The following is a 22691-nucleotide window of genomic DNA, read 5'->3' on the forward strand; positions in this document are numbered from 1 at the left end:
TAGATGAAGAGGAAGATGAGGGGGAAGGTGATAAGAAGAAAAAGAAGAAAATTAAGTACAAATACATTGAGGGAGAAGAGTTTAATAAAATTAAGTTACTTTCGATAGAGTATTTTGAAGATGTTATAAATGAAGAATATGGAGAACTTTTTTTCTTTTTTTTATATAAGGGGAGGGGAAGGGAATAAAAAGTTTATCTGATTGTTTTTCTAAGGGATGTTTTTGTTCTCTCGATGAATTATAAAGGAAACTTGGTATTAATGGAAATTCTGTATTTATGTATTATTAATTATGATTTTTTTTGTATAACAGATATGTGGTTGATATATGATTTTAATATTTGAACTTAGTTTTAAAGTGGATTTAATTTGTTAAATACATGTATTATGTTTGATTTAAATATATGTTTAAGGGTATTATTTTAGTATTGATTTTTTTTGTTGTTAAGTTTTATCCTTTTTTTGGTAAGTGGGGTTTTTTCTATTTTATTTACAACATTGTTAATTAATTCTTCACTCTTTATTTTGGGGGGAGGGTTGGACTAATTTTAAATTAGATGTGTTATAATTATTGGTGGGGTTAATTTGTGTAGTTTAATGATGTAGTATTCTAATTTTTATTATCTTATTTTTTATTATTTCTTTAAATGTAATTTTTATTTTATTCATGTCATAAAATTTTAAATAAAGTTTAAAAAAAAAGGAATGGCCTTATGTAATAATTCAATAATTTTTTTAAAAATGTAGGTAATGCAATAGGCAATGATTGAAAAGGATACTGTAACATTGGCATCATCTTCATTTTTATACAATTTACTCTTCCCACTAGAGTAATCAGCAGGTCTTTTCATTTCTGTAAAAACTTTCTCTATTTTAAATTTATATCAATACTGTTATCTGTCATTAGTTCTAAATATTTGATTTTATCTTCCACTTAAATCTACTACCTTTTTGATATATTTCATAATCAAAATCTTTCAATGGCATTATCTCTCTCATCCATATTTATTTTATAACCTAATATTCTTCCATATTTTTCTAATATCATTTGTAAATTTATCAAGGATTCAGCTGGGTCAGACATTTCTAAAAGCACATCATCGGCAAATAAACTAATTTTATGTTCTTCCTGTCCAACACTGAGGCCCTTAATATCCTGATCTCTCCTTATAATCTCCGCTAGTCATTCAATAGCTAGGACAAAAAGTGCCAAAGACAGTGGACACCCACCTACTTGATCTACTCAAGGGAAAAACTGCTGACATCTGATTGTTGGTTATAATTTTGGCTTGTGGTTTATGGAAGAGGGTTCTAATCCAGTTTATAAATGTTCTGCCTATACCAAAATTTTCCAATGTTTTAAATAAGACCATTCTAATCAATCAAATGCTTTTTCTGCATCTAGAGAATTGGTTATACTTGGATTCAACTTTGATTTTGCCACATGTATTATATTAAATGTTGAACTTCCAAAATTAGAAGATAGAGAGTAAATTGATTTAGACACCTCCTTCTTGAGAGAGGAAATTGAGAAAACCTTGGGTACTCTTCAAACTAACAAATCTCTGGGAGAGGTTATGTTTCCTCTTGAGTTTTACGAACAATTTAAAGATTTTTTTGATTCCTCTTATGATAGATGTATTGGACCAGGTGGTGAGACACAGACCCTCCTGGAATCTTTCTTAACTGCTATAATTACAGTTCTACTAAAGAAAGGTAGAGTTCCATTAAGTGATAGTGTCATTTTTGCCCTTGTCACTGGTCACTGATCGCCGGCTCTCTTGGGACTGAAAGTCCGATGAGCCCTTTCAAAACGCAGTTTTTCTCTGAGTTGGTCTTCTCCCACTTCTTGTGGGATCCATGTTTCAAAGTAGTTCACTGGATCAGTTCCCTCAATTTCTTCTTTCAGTCCAATAATTTGGAAGCTACTTTATCTGCTAAAATTCTACATGTGGTAAATCTTGTCCAGTAGATCTTTTCTCTCTGACTCCCATTGCTTCATATCTTTCTCCAAAGCTTTCAGCTTATCTTGAGTTTCTACCAAGTCTGTTTCTGCTTGGCTCATTCTTTCCATTAAATCTTCAACAATTTATTTTATTTCAGTCATTCATTCAGTCATTACATTTTCAATGCCAACAAATCAGTTGCTCAAGTTTTCCATTTTCTCTAGGATAATATTTAGTTCTCGTCACGACTCCCCAGTTCTGCCGGGGTCCACTGGTCCCAAGGCCACTTTTGCGCCGCTCCTTTTTGGGCTTTCGCTCGATATTCCTAGCTGAGTAGAAACTTCTTCATTATTTGTTCTTGGCTGCCTTGGTTTCTTAATGGTTGTTTTATCCATTTTTTAGTTAAAAAAAATCTTAATTTTAAAGTTCTAATGGTCTTTTTAACTCTCTTCAATCAAAACACATCTGCCTCGCTCCTCCGCATAGCAACACCCCTGACTTAAAGGACACCTTTGACGGGTTTCCCCGATGGAGATTAAAAGGCTGTGACTACTGAAATTTAGTGAGAATTGAAGCCGTAGGGCATGATTACAATACTTCAATCCATACAATAAAACAGGGTCCAAAATTATTTTTTTCTAGAATCGCAAATATCTCCATTCCAACCAATCAAATGCTTTCTCAGCAGCTAAGGAAAGAATGCATTCAGGAACCACACTGGAAGGTAAATACAAAATATCCAATAGGCGACGTATATTAAAATAAGGATAACAGTTTTTAGTAAAACCAGTCTGATCTTCAGAAATGATTGATGGTAGAATATTCTCCAATCTAATAGGCCAATACTTTTGCCAAGATTTGAAAATCAACATTTAATAAAGAAATTGGCCTGTAAAAGGAGCACTCAGCTGGATCTTTTCCTTTCTTTAATATGAGAGATAAATATCCTTTGTTAAAAGACGCTAAAAGATTATCTTGCTTAAATGAATCAGATAACAAAATTTAAATGAGGTGAAAGCAATAGAAAAAATGATTTTTAAAAACTCCACAGGAAACCCATCAGGTCCTGGAGATTTTACAGATTGCAATGAAGAAATAGCAGTAACTATTTCCTCTTGAGATATAGGCTCATCTAATCTCACTCGATTAATCAAAGAAAGTGAGGGAATATTTAATCGATCACTGTTCATCAAACTGCTACCATCTGTGAATTCAGAAGAGTAAAGACGGGAATAACATTTCTTGAATGTATCCCTTATCTCAGAATGATTCGTAGTAAATATTACAATCATCCATTCAAATCTTTGTAATTTTCAGCTTGGCTTCAAAACTTCTCAAATGATTGGCAACAAAAAAAACTTACCAGATTTGTCACTCTGAATATAAAACTGACTCTTAATCTTCAAAAGTTGGATTCGTTAAAAGGACATCATATTTAGTTTGACAATCTACTTGTTTTTTATATAAATCAAGATTTTTAACTTGAGCATATTGTTGATCTATTTGTTTAATTTGATTAACTAATTCCAATTTCTCATTATTGGCCTTCCTTTTTATATTCATGGTATAATAAATAATCTGTCCCTGAGAAAAGCTTTTATAGCATCCCAAACAATCAAACCAAGAGTTTCTAACAAAGTATTTGTACCAAAGAAATAAGCAATCAGCTCCTCCATAAATTTTACAAAATCATTATCTGATAGTAAAGATGATTTGAAATGCCAAGGTCTTTTATTTGCGGGAGGCCAGGGAGGGTCACTGATAATACCACAGGGACATGATCTGATATTATTATACTCTGATAATTACAAAAATGAGTCAGTGGGATAACCATATATAACCATATAACCACTTACAGCACAGAACAGGCCAGTTCGGCCCTACTAGTCCATGCCGTAACAAATTCCCACCCTCCTCGTCCCACTGACCAGCACCTGGTCCATAGCCCTTCAGTCCTCTCCTCGCCATGTAACTATCCAGTCTACCCTTAAATGTAACCAATGATCCCGCCTCAACTACGTCTGCCAGAAGTTCATTCCACATCCCCACCACCCTTTGCGTAAAGAAATTTCCCCTCATGTTCCCCTTATAATTTTCCCCCTTCAATCTTAAACCATGCCCTCTAGTTTGAATCTCCCCCACTCTTAATTCAAAAAGCCTATCCATGTTTACTCTGTCTGTCCCTTTCAAAATCTTAAACACCTCTATCAAGTCCCCCCTCAATCTTCTATGCTCCAGAGAAAAAAGCCCGAGTTTACACAACCTTTCCCTGTAACTCAAACCTTGAAATCTTGTCAACATTCTTGTGAACCTTCTCTGTACTCTCTCTATTTTGTTTATATCTTTCCTAAAATTTGGTGACCAAAACTGTACACAGTACTCCAATTGTGGCCTCACCAATGCCTTGTACAATTTCATCATAACCTCCCTACTCTTGAATTCAATACTCCAATTTATGAAGGCCAACATTCCAAATGCCTTCTTCACCACACCATCTACCTGAGTATCAGCCTTGAGGGTACTATTTACCATCACTCCTAAATCCCTTTGTTGCTCTGCACATCTCAATAGCCTACCATTTAATGCATATGACCTATTTAGATTTGCCTTTCCAAAATGTAACACCTCACACTTATCTCTATTAAATTCCATCAGCCATTTCTCAGCCCACACTTCCAGCCTTCCTAAATCACCTTTTAATCTAAGGTAATCTTCCTCACTGTCCACAACACCACCAATCTTTGTATCATCCGCAAACTTGCTTATCCAGTTCTCCACCCCAACTTCCAGATCGTTAATGTATATAACAAACAATAGTGGACCCAGGACCGATCCCTGAGGAACTCCACTAGTCACTGGCCTCCAATTGAACAAACAATTTTCCACCACTACTCTCTGACACCTCCCATCCAACCATTGTTGAATCCATTGCACTACCTCCTTATTTATACCTAATGCCTCCACCTTTTTTCCTAACCTTCTATGGGGAACTTTGACAAAAGCTTTACTAAAGTCTAAATAGACAACATCCACAGCTTTCCCTTCATCAACCCTTTTTTGTAACCCCCTCGAAAAACTCAATCAGGTTTGTCAAACATGATCTACCCCTGACAAAACCATGCTGATTACTCCCTATCAATCCCGGTACCTCCAAATATTTGTAAATACCATCCCTCAGAACACTTTCCATCAACTTACCCACCACAGACATCAGACTCACGGGCCTATAATTCCCAGGTTTACATTTAGACCCTTTCTTAAACAGCGGAACCACATGCGCCACCCTCCAATCCTTTGGCACTACCCCCGTGACCAGTGATATCATAAATATCTCTGTTAATGGCCCCACTATCTGTCCACAAGCCTCCCTGAGTGTCCTTGGGAATATTTTGTCAGGTCCCGGAGATTTATCCACCTTTATCTTTTTCAACACAGCCATTACTACCTCCTCGGTTATCCTTATATGCTTCATTACCTCCCCTCTATTTTTCTTTACCTCAACTGATTCAATATTTTTTTCCCTAGTGAATACCGAGGCAAAGAAATTATTCAAAATTTCCCCCATTTCCTCTGACTTCTCACTCAGCCTACCTTTGCTATCTACAAGGGGTCCAATTTTATCCATCATTAATCTTTTACTTTTAATGTATCTATAGAAACCCTTTGGATTTATTTTTACTCTGTCTGCCAAAGCCTCTTAGTGCCTTTTTTTGGCCTTTCTAATTTCTTTCTTAAGATTCCTTCTACACTCCTTGTAGTCCTCCTTCAAACTCTCAGCTCCGTGCTCTTTATACCTCTTGTACGCCTCCCTTTATCTCCTAACCAAATTTCCAATATTCCTCGAAAACCAAGCCTCCCTATGACTTCCAGCCTTTCCTTTGATCCTCACTGGGACATATCTACTCTCTACCTGCAAAATTTCTTTTTTGAATATCCTCCATTTTTCATTTACATTCTTACCTGAAAATATCCTGTCCCACTCAATACTCCCCAAATCCCTTCTTATTCCTTCAAAATTTGCTCTTTTCCAATCCAGAACCTCAACTTTAGGCCCCTCCTTGCTCTTCCCTAAAACTACCCGGAAACTAACAGAGTTATGATCACTAGACCCAATTTGTTCTCCAACATTAATGTCTGATAAATTAATATCTGATAAATTGATTATCAATGCAAAAAGTCAATTTAAGAAAAAGTGTGATGAATGTATGAAAGAATATTCTCTCCTATTTGGATGCAGAAAAAGTAAAACATCAGGGATATCATAATCTGATAAGAAAGAAAGAATTAATGAGGCAGATTTACTTATTGTTATAGGGTTAGGGGACAAATGGTCCAAAACAGGATCTAACCAGCAATTAAAACCCCCACCCAGAAAGTATAAAGAAGAAAAAAAATTTCAAAATTTTGCCCAAGTGGGCAATTTCATCTACATTACAGGCATATAAATTAACAAAATCTACCATTTTATTGTACAATTTCCACAAAACAATAATATAGCGAGCATTTGTATTTAATACAATACTATGATGAACAAAAGGAATATTTTGATCAGTAAGAATCAACACCCCTCTGGCTTTAGCCTGAAATGAAGAATAAAAGTGCTGCCCCCGCCACTTTGTTGTAAGACGAGAATTGACAGGACTACAGATATGTGTTTCTTGAAAAAAGTATAATCATGCCTTTAAGTTAATATGTAAAACACTTTATTTCCTTTTCACTGGATTGTTCATGCCTCTTACATTCCAACTAATGAAATTAATAGATTTGTCCATATTTTAAAATTAAAACTGTAAGTTGATTAACATAATTAATATCCAAACTTCAGGTGTTAGCCTTGTGGCTAAAAAGTGAAACTAGCAAAGCCATAATCACCAGAAGAAAATAACCTCCCTCCCTTCCCCCCTCCTAAAAGCCAGACAACTGTAGAAATGCCAACGCTCTTCAAAACAACCATTCTTAACCCAAACAAACCTTCCTGTTGGAGTCATTATCTCAAGCTCCATTCTTGTTAATGTAAATATAGTCAATACTTCTAAACATTATATAATTTTGCTAAAACTTCAACCATGTTATAAAATTTTTTTTTAGAATTTCTCATACAGTTCTAAGAGATATAATAAAGTAATAGTATAAACTATTTATACTGAAAGAAAAATAAATGTGTCATTCTCAAAATTTTTCACTTAGAAATATAATAGCTCAATGCTTTTACTACAAATAGTTACATGACTACAGCCAAAGTGGGTTTTTTAATCCCATAAAGAAAAGAAAATCAATCAATACTTTACCAACAAATGTTATAGAAACGGGGTTAGATATCTAAACAGTCAATTTCAGCCATCAAGTAGGAGTTTACCCTGGTCGTGATGTAGCAGGGAGACCATCTATGTAATTTTGTGTCTCTTTGGCCAAGGGAAGCCACTTCATATGATCATTGAAAGTGTAATGCAGAGACGTGCGAGACAATGCCCAAAATCAACTGCTTGGACCGTCATTAAGAAGAACAAGCGTACTGGTGAGCTCAGTAATGACAAAGGGACTGGGTAAGCCAAAGAAAATCTCTACTGCCTGATGACAGAACAATTCTCATCTTAATGAGTCAAAATCCCAAATGACTCTCCAACAGATCAGAAACATTCTTCAGGAGGCAGGAGTGAATGTGTCAATGACTACTGTCCACAAAAGACTTCATGAACAGAAATACAGAGGTAACAGTGCACGATGCAAACCAAGTCAAAGATGGTATGCTTTGGATCTTGGGCCTCCACACTTTGCTCTTGCCATCACACTGATACAGATTAATCTTGGTCTCGTCTATCCACAAGACCTTTTTTACAGAATTCTACAGGCTCTTTTAAATACTCCTTGGCAAAGTGTAATCTGACCATCCTTTCTGTAGCTAACTAGAGGTTTGCATCTTCCAGTACACCCTCTAATTTTTTTTCTCATCTCAGTCCTAAAAGACTTCCCCCTTATCCTTAAACTGTGACCCTTGTTCCTGGTTTTCCCCAACATCAGGAACAACCTTTCTGCATCTAGCCTCTCCAATCCCTTAAGAATTATATACGTTTCTATAAAATCCCCCCTCAATCTTCTAAATTCCAGCGAGTATAAGCCAAATTGATCCAGCCTTTCTTCACATGCAAGTCCTGCCAGCCTGATATCAAACTAGGCAAGGATGTCTCTCCTAAGATAAGGAGCCCAAAACTGTACACAATACTCTAGATGTAGTCTCACCAAGGCCCTGTAGAGCTGCAGTAGAACCTCTCTGCTCCTGTACTTGAATCTTATTGCTATGAATGCCAACATACCATTCGCATTCCTCACTGCTTGCTGTACCTGCACGCCCACTATAAATGACTGGTGCACAGCGATGCCCATGTCTTGATACATCTCTCTTTTTCCTAATTGGACACCATTGAGGTAATAATCTTGTCTTCCGTTCTCGCCTCCAAAGTGGATAATTTCACATTTATCCACATTATATTGCATCTGCAATGCCTTGGCCCACTCACCTAACTTGTTCAAGTCACCCTGCATCCTGCCACACAGCTAACCCTGCCACCCAGCTTCGTGTGGTCTGCAAACTTTTTTTTTAATTTTTTTATTTTTCACACCATAAACCACATTAACCATGATACATACTTTTTCCTTTTCAAATATATACAGTGTCATTTTCTCCCCCCCCACTCCCTCCTCCCATCCCACCCTCCCTACCTCCCCCCTCCCGTCCATTTAAAGTACAAAATCTAGGATACATTAAACCAGTCAAACAATGTTGTCATTCAATTAAAATAAACAAGAAATTCCACTGAGTCAATTCTTTTCATTTCCTTCTCCTTTCGTTAATTTAGGTAGTGAATGTCCCCGGTAGGATTTCGCTATTGTGTTTCATGTAAGGCTCCCATATTTGTTCAAATATTTCAATATTATTTCTTAAACTATATGTTATTTTTTCTAATGGAATACATTTATTCATTTCTATATACCATTGTTGTATTTTCAAATTATCTTCCAATTTCCAGGTTGACATAATACATATCTTTGCTACGGCTAGAGCTATCTTAACAAATCTTTTTTGTGCACCATCCAAATCAATTCCAAATTCTTTGTTTTTTATGTTACTTAGGAGGAAGATCTCTGGATGCTTTGGTATATTGTTTTCTGTAATTTTATTTAATATTTGGTTTAGATCTTCCCAAAATTTTTCTACTTTCTCACATGTCCAGATTGCATGAATTGTTGTTCCCATTTCTTTTTTACATCGAAAACATCTATCAGATACTGTTGGGTCCCATTTATTTAACTTTTGAGGTGTAATGTATAGCCTGTGTATCCAGTTATATTGTATCATACGTAACCTTGTATTTATTCTATTTCTCATCGTTCCAGAACTTAACTTCTCCCATGTTTCCTTTTTTATCTTTATATTTAAATCTTGTTCCCATTTTTGTTTAGTTTCACCATTTGTTTCCTCATTCTCCTTTTCTTGCAGTTTAATATACATATTTGTTATAAATCTTTTGATTATCATTGTATCTGTAATCACATATTCAAATTTACTTCCCTCTGGTGAACTCAGACTGCTTCCTAATTTGCCCTTCAAGTAGGATCTCAATTGGTAATATGCCAGCACTGTATCTTGAGTTATATTGTATTTATCTTTCATTTGTTCAAAGGATAATAATCTATTTCCTGAAAAACAATTTTCTATTCTTTTGATCCCTTTCTTCTCCCATTCTCTAAAGGAAAGGTTATCTACTGTAAAAGGGAGTAACTTATTTTGCGTTAATATTAGTTTTGGTAATTGATAATTTGTTTTATTTCTTTCTACATGAACCTTCTTCCAAATATTGAATAGATGATGAAAAACTGGAGAACTTCTATGTGGTACCAATTTTTCATCCCATTTATATAATATGTGTTCAGGTATCTTTTCCCCTATTTTATCTAATTCTAATCTAGTCCAATCTGGCTTTTCCCTTGTTTGATAAAAATCTGATAGGTATCTTAATTGTTCGGCTCCATAATAATTTTTAAAGTTTGGCAGTTGTAAGCCTCCTTGTTTATACCATTCTGTTAATTTATCTAGTGCTATCCTCGGTTTCCCCCCTTTCCATAAAAAATTCCTTATTATATTTTTAACTCCTTGAAGAATTTCTCTGTCAAGTGTATTGGCAATGCCTGAAATAGGTATAATATCCTTGGAAAAATGTTCATTTTAATACAGTTTATCCTTCCTATTAGCGTTAGTGGTAAATCTTTCCAATGCTCTAAATCGTCCTGTAATTTTTTCATTAGTGGATAATAATTGAGTTTATATAGTTGGCCGAGATTTTTATTTATTTGTATACCTAGGTATGTTATTGCTTGCATTTGCCATCTGAATGGTGATTCCTTCTTAAATTTTGAGAAATCCGCATTATTCATAGGCATTGCTTTACTTTTATTTACGTTAATCTTGTAACCCGACACTTCTCCATATTCCTTCAATTTCTTATATAATTCTTTTATTGATAGTTCTGGTTCTGTTAAGTATACTATAACATCATCCGCAAATAAAATGATTTTATATTCCTTGTCTTTTATTTTTATCCCTTTTATATTATTTTCTGTTCTTATCAATTCTGCTAGTGGTTCTATAGCTAACGCGAACAATAAAATTGATAGTGGGCATCCCTGCCGTGTTGACCTGCTTAAGTTAAATTGCTATGATATATATCCATTTACTGTCACTTTCGCCAATGACCCCTTATATAATGCTTTAATCCAATTAATAAACTTCTCTGGTAAACTGAATTTTTGCAATACTTTGAATAAATAATTCCATTCTACTCTGTCAAAGGCCTTCTCTGCGACTAAAGCAACTGCTACTGTTGGTGCTTTACTCCCTTCTACTGCATGAATTAAGTTAATAAATTTACAAATATTGTCTGTTGTGCGTCTTTTTTTAATAAATCCAGTTTGGTCTAGCTTTACCATTTTCGGTACATACTCTGCTAATCTGTTTGCTAATAGTTTAGCTATTATCTTATAATCTGTGTTAAGTAAAGATATTGGTCTATATGACGCTGGTGTGAGTGAATCTTTCCCTGTCTTTAGTATTACTGTAATTATTGCTGTTTTACATGAATCTGGTAAGTTTGTGTTTTATCAATCTGGTTGATTACTTCCAGGAGGGGAGGAATTAATAAATCTTTAAATGTTTTATAGAATTCTATTGGGAATCCATCCTCTCCTGGTGTTTTATTATTTGGTAATTTTTTTATTATCTCTTGTATTTCTACTATTCCAAATGGTTCTGTTAATTTATTTTGTTCCTCTATTTGTAGTTTTGGTAGTTCAATTTTAGTTAGAAATTCATCTATTTTCCCTTCTTTCCCTTCGTTTTCAGTTTGGTATAATTGTTCATAGAATTCTCTAAAGTTTTCCTTGATCTCCTTTGGATTATATGTGATTTGTTTGTCTTTTTTCCTTGATGCCAATACCATTTTCTTAGCTTGTTCTGTCTTAAGCTGCCATGCTAGAATTTTGTGCGTTTTTTTCCCCTAGTTCATAACATTTCTGTTTTGTCTTCATTATATTCTTCTCCACCTTATATGTTTGTAATGTTTCATATTTTATATTTTTATCTGCCAATTCTCTTCTTTTAGTTGTATCTTCCTTCATTGCTAATTCTTTTTCTATATTTACTATTTCCGTTTCCAACTGCTCTGTTTCCTGATTATAGTCCTTCTTCATCTTGGTTACATAACTTATTATTTGCCCTCTAATGAACGCTTTCATTGCATCCCATAGTATAAACTTATCTTTCACTGATTCCGTGTTTATTTCAAAATACATTTTTATTTGTCTTTCAATGAATTCTCTAAAATCCTGCCTTTTGAGTAACATGGAGTTTAATCTCCATCTATACATTCTTGGAGGGATGTCCTCTAACTTTATTGTCAATATTAAGGGTGAATGGTCCGTTAATAATCTAGCTTTATATTCTGTTTTTCTTACTCCATCTTGCATACGAGCTGATAACAAAAATAGGTCTATTCTTGAGTATGTTTTATGTCTAGCCGAGTAATATGAATACTCCTTTTCCTTTGGGTGTTGTTTCCTCCATATATCCAAAAGTTGCATTTCTCCCATCGATTTAATTATAAATTTGGTTACTTTGTTCTTTCTGTTAATTTTTTTTCCCAGTTTTATCCATATTTAAATCCAAATTCAGGTTGAAATCCCCTCCTATTAATATGTTCCCTTGCGTATTTGCTACCTTCAAAAAGATATCTTGCATAAACTTTTGATCTTCTTCGTTAGGTGAATATACATTGAGTAGATTCCAAAACTCCGAATATATATGACATTTTATCATTACATATCTCCCTGCTGGATCTATTATTTCCTCTTCTATTTTAAATGGCACATTTTTACTAATTAATATAGCCACTCCTCTTGCTTTTGAATTATACGATGCTGCTGTTACATGTCCTACCCAATCTCTCTTTAATTTCTTGTGCTCCAATTCAGTTAAGTGTGTTTCTTGCACAAATGCTATATCAACTTTTTCTTTTTTCAGTAAATTTAGCAGTTTCTTCCTTTTAATTTGGTTATGTATTCCGTTAATATTTAAAGTCATATAGTTCAGCGTAGCCATTTTATACTTTGTTTATCTTCCCTTTCCGTTTCTCCATCATTACCTTTCCTTCTTATCCATTTCTGCTTTCTTGTTTTGAATACTTTATAAGACAACATTTCTAAAACATCAAACATTTTCCCTATTCTCCTATTTAAAACTTCTTTAACCCCATTCTCCCCTCCCCCTCCTGACTTGTCCTTTATCCCTTGTCGGACAACCACATCTCCCCTCTCCATTTGGATTTGCGAATTCACTCGCAAACGTCAGCTGATTTTGCAGTGACCGTAACTCCTCCCCACCCAGCCCCCCCCAGAAAAGATTTCAATTTTCATATGTAACAAAGGTCACTCTTTTAATTACCTCCTTATTTCCTCTATTCCATTTCCCTCCCTTATTAATTCTTGTCTATACTCTATATATTTTCCTCTAAATACGGATACATTCATGTATGCACACTATATATATATATATATACACACACACACACACACATATATATATATATATACATACATACATACATATATATATAAATATACACACATATACCCCTTTACACACATACATATAGATATAGATCGTGGTCATTTTTACTCTTATTACATGTCTTCATCTCTCTGCTTGTTTTGTAGTTGTTCTGCAAATTTCCTTGCTTCCTCTGGATCCGAGAATAGCCTGTTTTGTTGCCCTGGAATAATTATTTTAAGTACCGCTGGGTACTTTAACATAAATTTATATCCTTTTTTCCATAAGATCGTTTTCGCTGTATTGAACTCCTTCCTCTTCTTCAGGAGTTCAAAACTTATGTCTGGATAGAAAAAAAATTTTTGACCTTTATATTCCAGTGGCTTTTTGTCCTCTCTTACTTTCTTCATTGCTTTCTTGAATATATTTTCTCTTGTTGTATATCTTAAGAATTTTTACTAAAATGGATCTTGGTTTTTGCTGCGGTTGTGGTTTCGGGGCTAAAGTTCTATGTGCCCTCTCTATTTCCATTTCTTCCTGTAATTCTGGTCTTCCCAGGACCCTGGGGATCCAATCTTTTATAAATTCTCTCATATTCTTGCCTTCTTCATCTTCCTTAAGGCCCACTATCTTTATATTATTTCTTCTATTATAGTTTTCTATTATATCTATCTTCTGAGCTAACAGCTCCTGTGCCTCTTTAGCTTTTTTATTAGATTCTTCTAATTTCTCTTTTAAGTCTTTTACTTCCATAACTACAAATGTTTCTCGTTTTTCCATATTTTCCACTCTTTTTGCTAATTCTGATATGGCCACTTCCATTTTATTCATTCTTTCTTCTGCATTCTTAATTCTTCTTTTTATCTCATCAAATTCTTGTAATTGCCATTCTTTCACTGATTCCATATATTCTTTAAAAAAAGATACATCCATTGTCTTGCTTTTCTCTTCTTCTTCCACTTCTTTCTGTTCTTCTTCATCTTCTTCCTCTGGGTTGACCATCTGTTGTTTCCTTGTTTTCTTTTTACCCTCTTCTTTCTTGTTGTCGTTATTGTCTGTGTTCAGCACCTGCTGCTGTGCTGCAGGTGTCTCTCTCAGCTGTGGAGATCGACTCCGCAGCTGATCCCCCCTCCCGTCAGTGTGTTTTTTTTCATGCGCATCGCGCCTGCGCGACTCCTCGCGCATGTGCGGTTGCGCACTTTTACTCGGCTCTGCGAGCCATTTTTGTAGTCCCGAGCCCGGGACCTCCATTGACCTGTGGGAGCGGGCCTCTCTCTCCGCTGCAGGCCTCTTCGGACAGGTAAGGCCTTCACCTTCTTCTTCCGACGTCTTTCCTTCTTCTTTTCTTCCCGTTGTTTTTGGTTTTTCTTTCTTCGCTGCCATTTTCTTCACACTTTTACTTTCACTTTGTTTTGGTATTTAAGTTTGTGCCTTTGCTTTTTCTCTATCTTTTTTTTAAACTTTTCTGGAGAGGGCTGGAGTTCCCCTACCGGCCACTACTCCATCACGTGACTCCCTGTGGTCTGCAAACTTGATGATGCTGCTTTCTTCCCTCATCTGCCATTGATAAATTGTTGGGACATTGTTGGAGGCTATGCTCTCTGGTAATGCGCTTGCTTAACTGTTGTGGGTGCGCGCGATTCTGTTGTATGCGTGGGGTTCCCACTTAACACCCCCCCCCCCCCCGAATCATGGCTGCCAGATGCAGGTTTCTGCTGGTAGTTCAGCCTATGGGACGTTTCAGAGGTAACGAGATTGGTCTTGAAAGGTCAGTGTGTGCCAGTTTCAGTCGTTCAATTGTGAACATACACTCTTGGCCCCCGATGTCCAATGTAAATACTACACCTCCTCACCTGACTACCCAAAAGTGTTCCACATATGGGCAATGAAATGCTGAGCATTTCTGACCTTTCCTAACCATCATAAATTCCACAGTCAGTAGGTCATGCAGCACCTGATGTTTGGAGCTCCCGTGAAAAACAGTGGGATAGGGTTGTTTTGCCCTTTTGCTATCTCCCATAAGACACAAAATATCCAAGTCAGCTGTCCGATTTATGTCAATATCAAAATGTATGTCACCTGGAATGGATAGTGGAGTTCCATAGATCATCTCAGCAGTTGAAACTGGCAATCCTTCCTTTGGTGCTGTACATATTCCCAATAGCACCCACGGTAATTTGTTGTTGCAACACTGCACCAATTGCATGGTTGGATGCGCCTGTAGTTAGTGAGAGGGGCGTTTCAAGATCTGGGTGGGCAAGACTTGCCGCAGATGCCAAAGAATCCTTGGTTCTTTCGAAAGCCACGTCCACTTCCTCATCCCATTGCAATATATTTGATCATTTTCTATTTAATAGGTCAAACAGTGGGCGCATCATGGCTGCCGCTCCTCTAACGAAACGATGGTAAAAGGTAACCATTCCTATGAATCGTTGCAAATCCTTCCGAGTACGAGGCCGGGGAAACATGCGTATGGCAATCACTTTGTCCAGCAATGGTATAGTTCCAGTATGAGAAATCGTGTGGCTGAGAAAATCAATTGCAGCTGTACTGAACTGGCATTTTGTGGGGTTGACTGAAAGACCAAAATCCTGTAATCTAGCGAACAGGAGACGGAGGTGTCATTTATGTGATTCCTCATCGGGCCTCGCTATGAGGATGTCATCCAAATATACAAGGTTCCTTCTAAATCCCAAGTGACAAGGTTCATCAATTTTTGAAACATCTTGGCTACGTTCTTCAGACCAAATGGCATTCAGATAAATTCAAAGAGACCAAAGGGGGTTATCATAGCCGTTTTTGGAACATCCATAGGGTGAACTGGAATCTGATAGTATCCCTTCACTAAATCTACTTTGGAAAATATAGTAGCGTTAGCCAACCGTGCTGAGAAATCCTGAATATGAGAGATTGGATAGCGGTCGGGGACGGTTATATCGTTCAACCACCTGTAGTCCCCACAAGGCCACCAAACACCGCAGCTTTTAGGCACCATGTGAAGGGGTGAAGCCCATGGACTTTTGGACCTGAATACCACCTTTAATTCCTCCATTATTGTGAGTTCTACTCTTGCAATTGTAAGCTTGTCTTTTGGAAGCCAACGAGCCCTAGCATAAACAGGTGAACCAGTTGTATCAATATAATGATATACACCATGCCGTGGCTTATTATCCCGAAAATTAGTCGTCAACAGTCCCAGGAACTCTTTAAGTATCGAGACATATGCATTCTGCTGAATCGCCTGAATTCTTACCGGTGGAAAGAACTACGCATTCTCTTAAGGGGCAAACTTTGGAAGTTAGCCGTTTTTATCAGAAGACACTTATGTATATCCACCAGGAGACCATGCTCTCTCAAAAAATCTGCGCCTAACAGGGGAAAACCTACTGAGGCCACCATGCATTTCCAGTTTAATACCGCTGAACCCGTTTGTATCGTGACCTTCCTCATTCCGAAAGTAGGAATCGTGGTACCATTAACTACTGAAAGTGGTGGAGTACGTGCACCTTGTGCCAACTCTAAATGTGTCGGGGGAACAATACTGAACACAGCTCCCGTAACTATCAAGTAATCCACCGCCGAAATCACCGCCGAGGCCACTAATGGCAGTTGGCAGGTCTGTTTCCCTGAAGTGTTGGTGGACCTGGATAAATGCAAGGACTCTTACATCTATAGGCAGAGCGACCCCATCGGCGATGATAAAAACAGTATCCAGAACTTTTGTTTCTTTGATCAGGACTTGGTCACAGTACTGCCGCACATGCCGGTGGTCTTGGCATTTCGGGGGGCTCGGACAACTCAGCCGCACAGATGGCCTGCACCTGCATTCTGTTGGCCTGTCGGCCTCTCTTGCTACCAAATGCGGTTCTGCAAAATTCATGTGCATCACTCCCACCACCACATGCACTGGTAATTTCAATAAAAACAGTGCCTCGAAAAGAAAGCAATCCGTAGCCTGCGGCTAGTGATACCAGCTCTTGTATTAACTGAGATGGACTACAGTCCCCCAGTTCTTGCGTATTCAAAATTCTTATAGCCCGTTGATGACGAGAAAGCTCAAATGTTTTCAGCAGAAAGTCCCGGAATTTAGTGTACATCTGGTTCACCGGCGGATTATTGATGAATGAACTCACACTTGCTGCGGTCATAGTATCTAATGCACTCAGAGCATGCCAACATCTTGTGTCCTCAGATATAACGTTAGATATAACGTTCCGAAGCACAAATTGCACTTCGGCCAACTGCAGCCAGCTACATGGCTGATCCAACCAGAATGGAGGCAGGCAAACTGCTACCGCATTAATCACCAGTGGTGTTGCCGCCAGCGAGGCTGTGTCGACTTTCACCTTCAAAGTCGTCGGTAGCTCGTCCAAGTTAGTAATGTGGGACTCAGTGTAGCTGAGGCCCGTCGGGGTCACCAAAATATGTAGTGGCCTAAAAACGACACTACCTTACGCAAGTGGCAATATATGACTCTGGAGACAGTAGAGTCAGGAATCAGTACCTTTATTGTGCTTAACCACAGCTTTTATAGTTCCCTCTGTGCGTTTCACACTGAGCCTTCTGGGATGTGGTAGTGACTTTACTTTCCAGTCGCGGGTGTCATAAAAAGCGCGGGCTCTTATTCGAGCACTTTTCCAAATTGCTGGTACCTGGCTTGTAGCTGAAGGACTGGGACATTGTTGGAGGCTATGCGCTTTGGGAGTGCGCTTGCTTAACTGTTGTGGCTGTGTGCGATTCTGTTGTACACGTGGGGCTTCTGCTACAATATTGTAAATATCTGTGGTCCTAACACTGAACCTTGCAGTATCCCACTAGTCACTGCCTGCCATTCTGAAAAGAACCCATTTATTCCTACTCTTTGCTTCCTGTCTGTCAACCAATTCTCTATCCACCTCAACACCTTACCTCCAATACAATGTGCTTTAAATTTGAACACTAATCGACTGTGCGAGACCTGATCAAAAGCCTGCTGAAAGTCCAGATATACCACATCTGCTCGTTCTCTCTTATCCACTCTACTAGTTAGATCCTCAAAAAATTCTATTACATTCATCAGACATGATTTTCCCTTCATAAAACCAAACTAACTCTGTCCAATGATATCACCACTTTCAGGCAGTAATTGTGTGACAAAGAAAAAAGATGTAACGAGTAGCAACCTAAAACAAATTAAATCTTGAAAAAACAAGAACAGAAATCAACCCATTTCCAGCAACTTGTGGCTGAAGAAACCTCAAGTTTATCGAAGTGCAGATTTCAAAAACATTCTTATTATTCCATGAAAGACTGAAGGCATTTTTAGCCAAGATGCATCTCCTCAAAGTAACATATTATGGTAACTTAAGCACTTCCTTACCTGCACAGGGGGAGTCCCATCATTGCTGTATCTAAACTCCCCTTCATCTCCACAAGTGACTTGCTCATAATCCTCTAGCATTTTCACAGTCATTCCTGCCTTCACATTTTCCTGTATGTATTCCACATAACTACTTCGACTGGCAAAGTTTGAGCGAGATTTGTAGGTTGTAGCTGATTTTTTCCGAGGTGGTGGTGTCAGAAAACTATTGGTGATCATGGTTCGTGGCTGAAATATTGATTTCTGGATGCTGGGCATCACTTCACTTTTTGATGCCATTGTGCAATCAGGTTGTTTATTCTGATCCCAGCCCATGACACGGACTAACTCAGAAATCAGGTTCGCCATGGCCATGGTGAACTCAAACTCACGTGACAGTCGAGTCTGTTCTGGCACATGCAAGGCAGTACCCTCTTGACTTGTATCTTGTCCACTATTATTTAAATTATCCATCAATGAGGTAACACACAGATAACGTTTTACCAAAGAAAATAAGAGTTTACCAGGAATCTGAAATGAGAAAATAAAGAGCACGTAACCATCCTGCTGCTTGAACCACGTCAGATAACCACAGAATTCGGCCCATTTTTTGAGTTGCTTTTCCCTCTCCACAGATTCCATCTGGTCTGATGGGTACGTTCAACATTTTTCACTCTGATTTCCCATTTCCAGCATCCAGATGCAGTATCAGAAGACTACTGATAATCATACTCCGTCTGAAATATTGATTTCAAGTTTCTGGGAAAAGTGTTTCATTGATATAAGGAAATCTAAGCACTGGTGAAGGGTGGAATAGTTGGCTTCAACTTACTATAACAAGAAGAAAAATTTAAATGAAGGAATCAATGGATCCCAGCACAGTAGCAATGGACAAGAGAAACATAAAGGCAGACAGGTTGTGGGACTCAGATCAGAAGATAAATTTAAATTTACAAAGGGTTGGGATGTTAGTCAACCAACAGAAAAATGACATTTTTAACAGGAGATGGGTTGGGGAGGGGAGACACTGGTGAAATCAAGCAACAAAGTTAATACACCAGGATACTCTAAGAAGATACACTAGGAAGCAGTCAAAGGTCAATAAGATGAGAGATTGCCATGGTGTGAAGGTAGAGTATGGATGAAGAATGCAAATCATTAAAAGATTCTTTGGGGAATTAAGGCAACCATCCAGGACTGGATATGCTACATGGGATAGATTTGGAACAGATCCGGCTACTCAAAATCAAAACCTCAAGCAGCCACGAGGACTAGCCCAATGTGTAAACTCGTGTGCCAGCATTTCTCTCACCTTACCGTTTAGCCAGATCGTGGTTCAATGTGGTATACTAAAAGGCATGCCAGGGAAACACTAGACATACCTAAAAATGAAGTGCAAACTCCACCAAGATGCAATGAACACCTATATATAAAGAGCAAGCTATAAACATTTGTCAACCTATGGATTAGATGAAAGCCATGCTCCCCTGCTACATATAACATTGAATGGTGGTGTGTGTGGTGAAACATAGTAGTGCAGGTGTGGCCTCACTTGACTGTTCAGACTGGCCCACCTCTGATCTTGTAAATCCTCCCTGTAGGATTCCCAATGAAGGCTGATAGCCCTAGTCTCCTCCCTCCATGCCCACCTTGGATCCGGGCCAGTAGCCTGCAGAGACGTGCCTAATGTTTCATGGTGTAAAACACAAACATAAAAAATAAGAACGGGAGTCATCCATCTGACCCTTTGAGCCTGCTCTGCCATTGAACAAGATCATGAGAGGAAAGATGACTAGGATGAGATATAAAATGTACAGAATAAACAACTGCACCATGTCAACCCCATGACATGCAGCTGTGAATGTTGGCCTCGTCAAAATTGTTATCAGGCTTTGCTGCAAGCTTCTTGTGTTGATGCTGTAGTTCAGAGAGGGATCAAAGCTTGCACAATTCGGGACAACCATTATTAATGCCATGCAAATCCCATGGTATCCTGCATTCACCATAAATCGACAAAGTTAAAGGCACATCAAGCTCATCTGTGTGTGCAGTATCTTAAAGGAAATGAAGTAAAAGTGGTTTCCAGTCATTTATTTTACAGCAAATCCCCTGTGCAATCAATACCCAATGAAGAAAAGGCTTAGAATCCACATAGAATGGACAGTGGAGGGTCATGTGGCCTCTGCGTCTGGGACCTGGTGGGAATGTGGATTGTGGAGGGTCATGTGGCCTCTCCGTCTGGAACCTCATTGGAAGTCACATCACCAGCCAATCAAGGTTGAATGCTGTACCCACTGAGGCACATCTAAACACCTAGCAATCAGATGTACATTAATCACCTAGTGATTACCTGTGTTGGACCCTTCCGCTAACTGCACTATAAAGTCCACCTTGTCCAGTAGCTCTTTCACTTTTGTTCTTCAGCCCTGAGACAAACCCTGCTGTGGACAATGCTGCAGGAGTTGCTGGTAAGATGTGAACTACATGGGGATCGGGGCTGTTATATACTGTTGTAGTGGTAAATAGGATCTGAGCTGAGTCCACATTAGACAATGAATAATGGGTAGCGTATTGTAGTCCTTGGTGATGATGTCTGTACAAACACTTGATAGTATTGGTAATATTAAGTCCAACATGACTGGTTGTACTGTGTTGTGTGATTGAGAATTTTGCATGTGTTATCCCTGTTCTGATCCCCTTATGTGTGTTTTAATAAAGATTGTTTCTGCATTCAGCCTCTGTCCAGACCTACTATACTTTGAACCCACTGAACTTTTCCCTTCTGACTAAGTTGGCATTCTGGGCTCATCCGATTTGCCTGCATTTTATTAAACTCTACCTGTCCATATATCTAACCAAATGTCTTTTGAATATCAAAATTGTACTCATTTACATAGCAATTAGGAGAAAATAAGAACATTCCCATCTTCCACACAATGAATGATAAAAACAAGGCTGAAGTATTTGTAAATACATTCAGAAGTGACAAATAGATGGTCCTTCTCCACTCCCTCCTGAGATCCCCAAAAACATAGAAATCACCCTTCATCCAGATCATTTCACTCCATGCAATATTTAATGGCCGAAAGACCAGGATATAGAAATCATGATTAAGCAAAAAGGAAAAGCTATTACCATTGGAAAGGAGGTGGTGCTGTCAAAAGAAATGAAAATGGAGAAAGAGGAAGGAATTTGGACAAGTTTCTTGTAGATTCTATTTTCCAAAACAATTAAACTGATCAGCCTATAATATGTCTGTTCTCTCCTCTTTTGACAGGATTAGGTTTTAATCATTTAAGGGAATTTGTATCGCAATAAAACCTTAATGCAAAATGAATGAATGCTCTATAAAACTCTAGATAAACCACACTTGGAGTAGTGTGTTTAGTTCATGGAGATGAAAATGCTTTATAGAGGGTGCAGAGGAGATTTACCAAGGTGTGGCTTGGATTGGAGAACATGTCTTATAAAGCAAGGTTAATAGAGCAAGGGCTTTTCTCTTTGGAGTGACAAAGGATGAGAGGTGAGTGAATAAAGATACACAAGATTATGAGGGGCATTGATAGGGTGGACAGCCAGCACCTTTTTCCCAGGGAACAACAGTAAATACCAGAGCCCATCTGTTTAAGGTAAGTGGAGGAATGTTTAGGGGAGATTAAATTGTTTTTTTTTTAAACACAGAGTGGCAGGTACCTGAAATGCATTGCTGGAGTTGGTGGTGGAGTTTGCATAATAGGGACATTCAAATGACTTTTAAATAGGCACATGGATGCAAGGAAAATGAAGGGTTATGGGAGTGAGGAAGGGAAGGATTAGACTCTAGTAGTGTAGGTTTAAGTAGGATGGAACAACAAGGTGGGCCAAATGGCTTATACTATGCTGTAATGTTCTACAGGTGGAAAATTACCTGAGGAAGATGAATTCCTTCAAATGAGATTCCATGTTCTTCAGAGGAAGTGGTTTCCGCAAACAATTCCAACAAGGTGTAGCGATTGTCAAAATCCATGTGCTGTTCAATCCCATCTTGCTGGCTCAGAGAAAGGAGGACATAAGCTCGACTACCTACAGAAGAACACAATGCCACATCTCAAACAAGAGCCTAAAGTTATGCTAAACTGCAAACACATTCGATTTTCATTTGATGATGTTAATCAGGCAACTTCAACAGTTAAAATAAAATTAGCATTCTTGGCTATGAATTACATAGCTGAAAATTATTATTTTTTTAATTTCTAGAAATTCAACCAAAAAATGCAAGTCTTCTTAGGTTCAAAGCTTATATTGAGAGAAAAACTCAACAGAAAATACTTGAA

General features: G+C 37.8%; 1 protein-coding gene across 6 annotated transcripts in view; it reads right to left on the minus strand.

The window, feature by feature from the left end:
* Positions 1-22691, minus strand: part of LOC138737226 (cullin-9-like) — a 316560-nt gene that overhangs the window by 236223 nt on the left and 57646 nt on the right. For 5 of the 6 annotated variants that reach the window (XM_069887919.1, XM_069887915.1, XM_069887914.1 and 2 more), the window contains 2 exons: positions 22286-22440; positions 18400-18909 (listed from right to left, as the gene is read on the minus strand). In XM_069887919.1, the coding sequence (XP_069744020.1) occupies positions 18400-18909; positions 22286-22384 (609 nt within the window). In that variant the 5' untranslated portion in view covers positions 22385-22440. The remainder of the gene's footprint in view (positions 1-18399; positions 18910-22285; positions 22441-22691) is intronic. The other variant, XM_069887917.1, reaches the window with a different exon arrangement.

Source organism: Narcine bancroftii, chromosome 6 (assembly GCF_036971445.1).
Source record: "Narcine bancroftii isolate sNarBan1 chromosome 6, sNarBan1.hap1, whole genome shotgun sequence".
Taxonomy (NCBI): Eukaryota; Metazoa; Chordata; class Chondrichthyes; order Torpediniformes; family Narcinidae; genus Narcine; species Narcine bancroftii.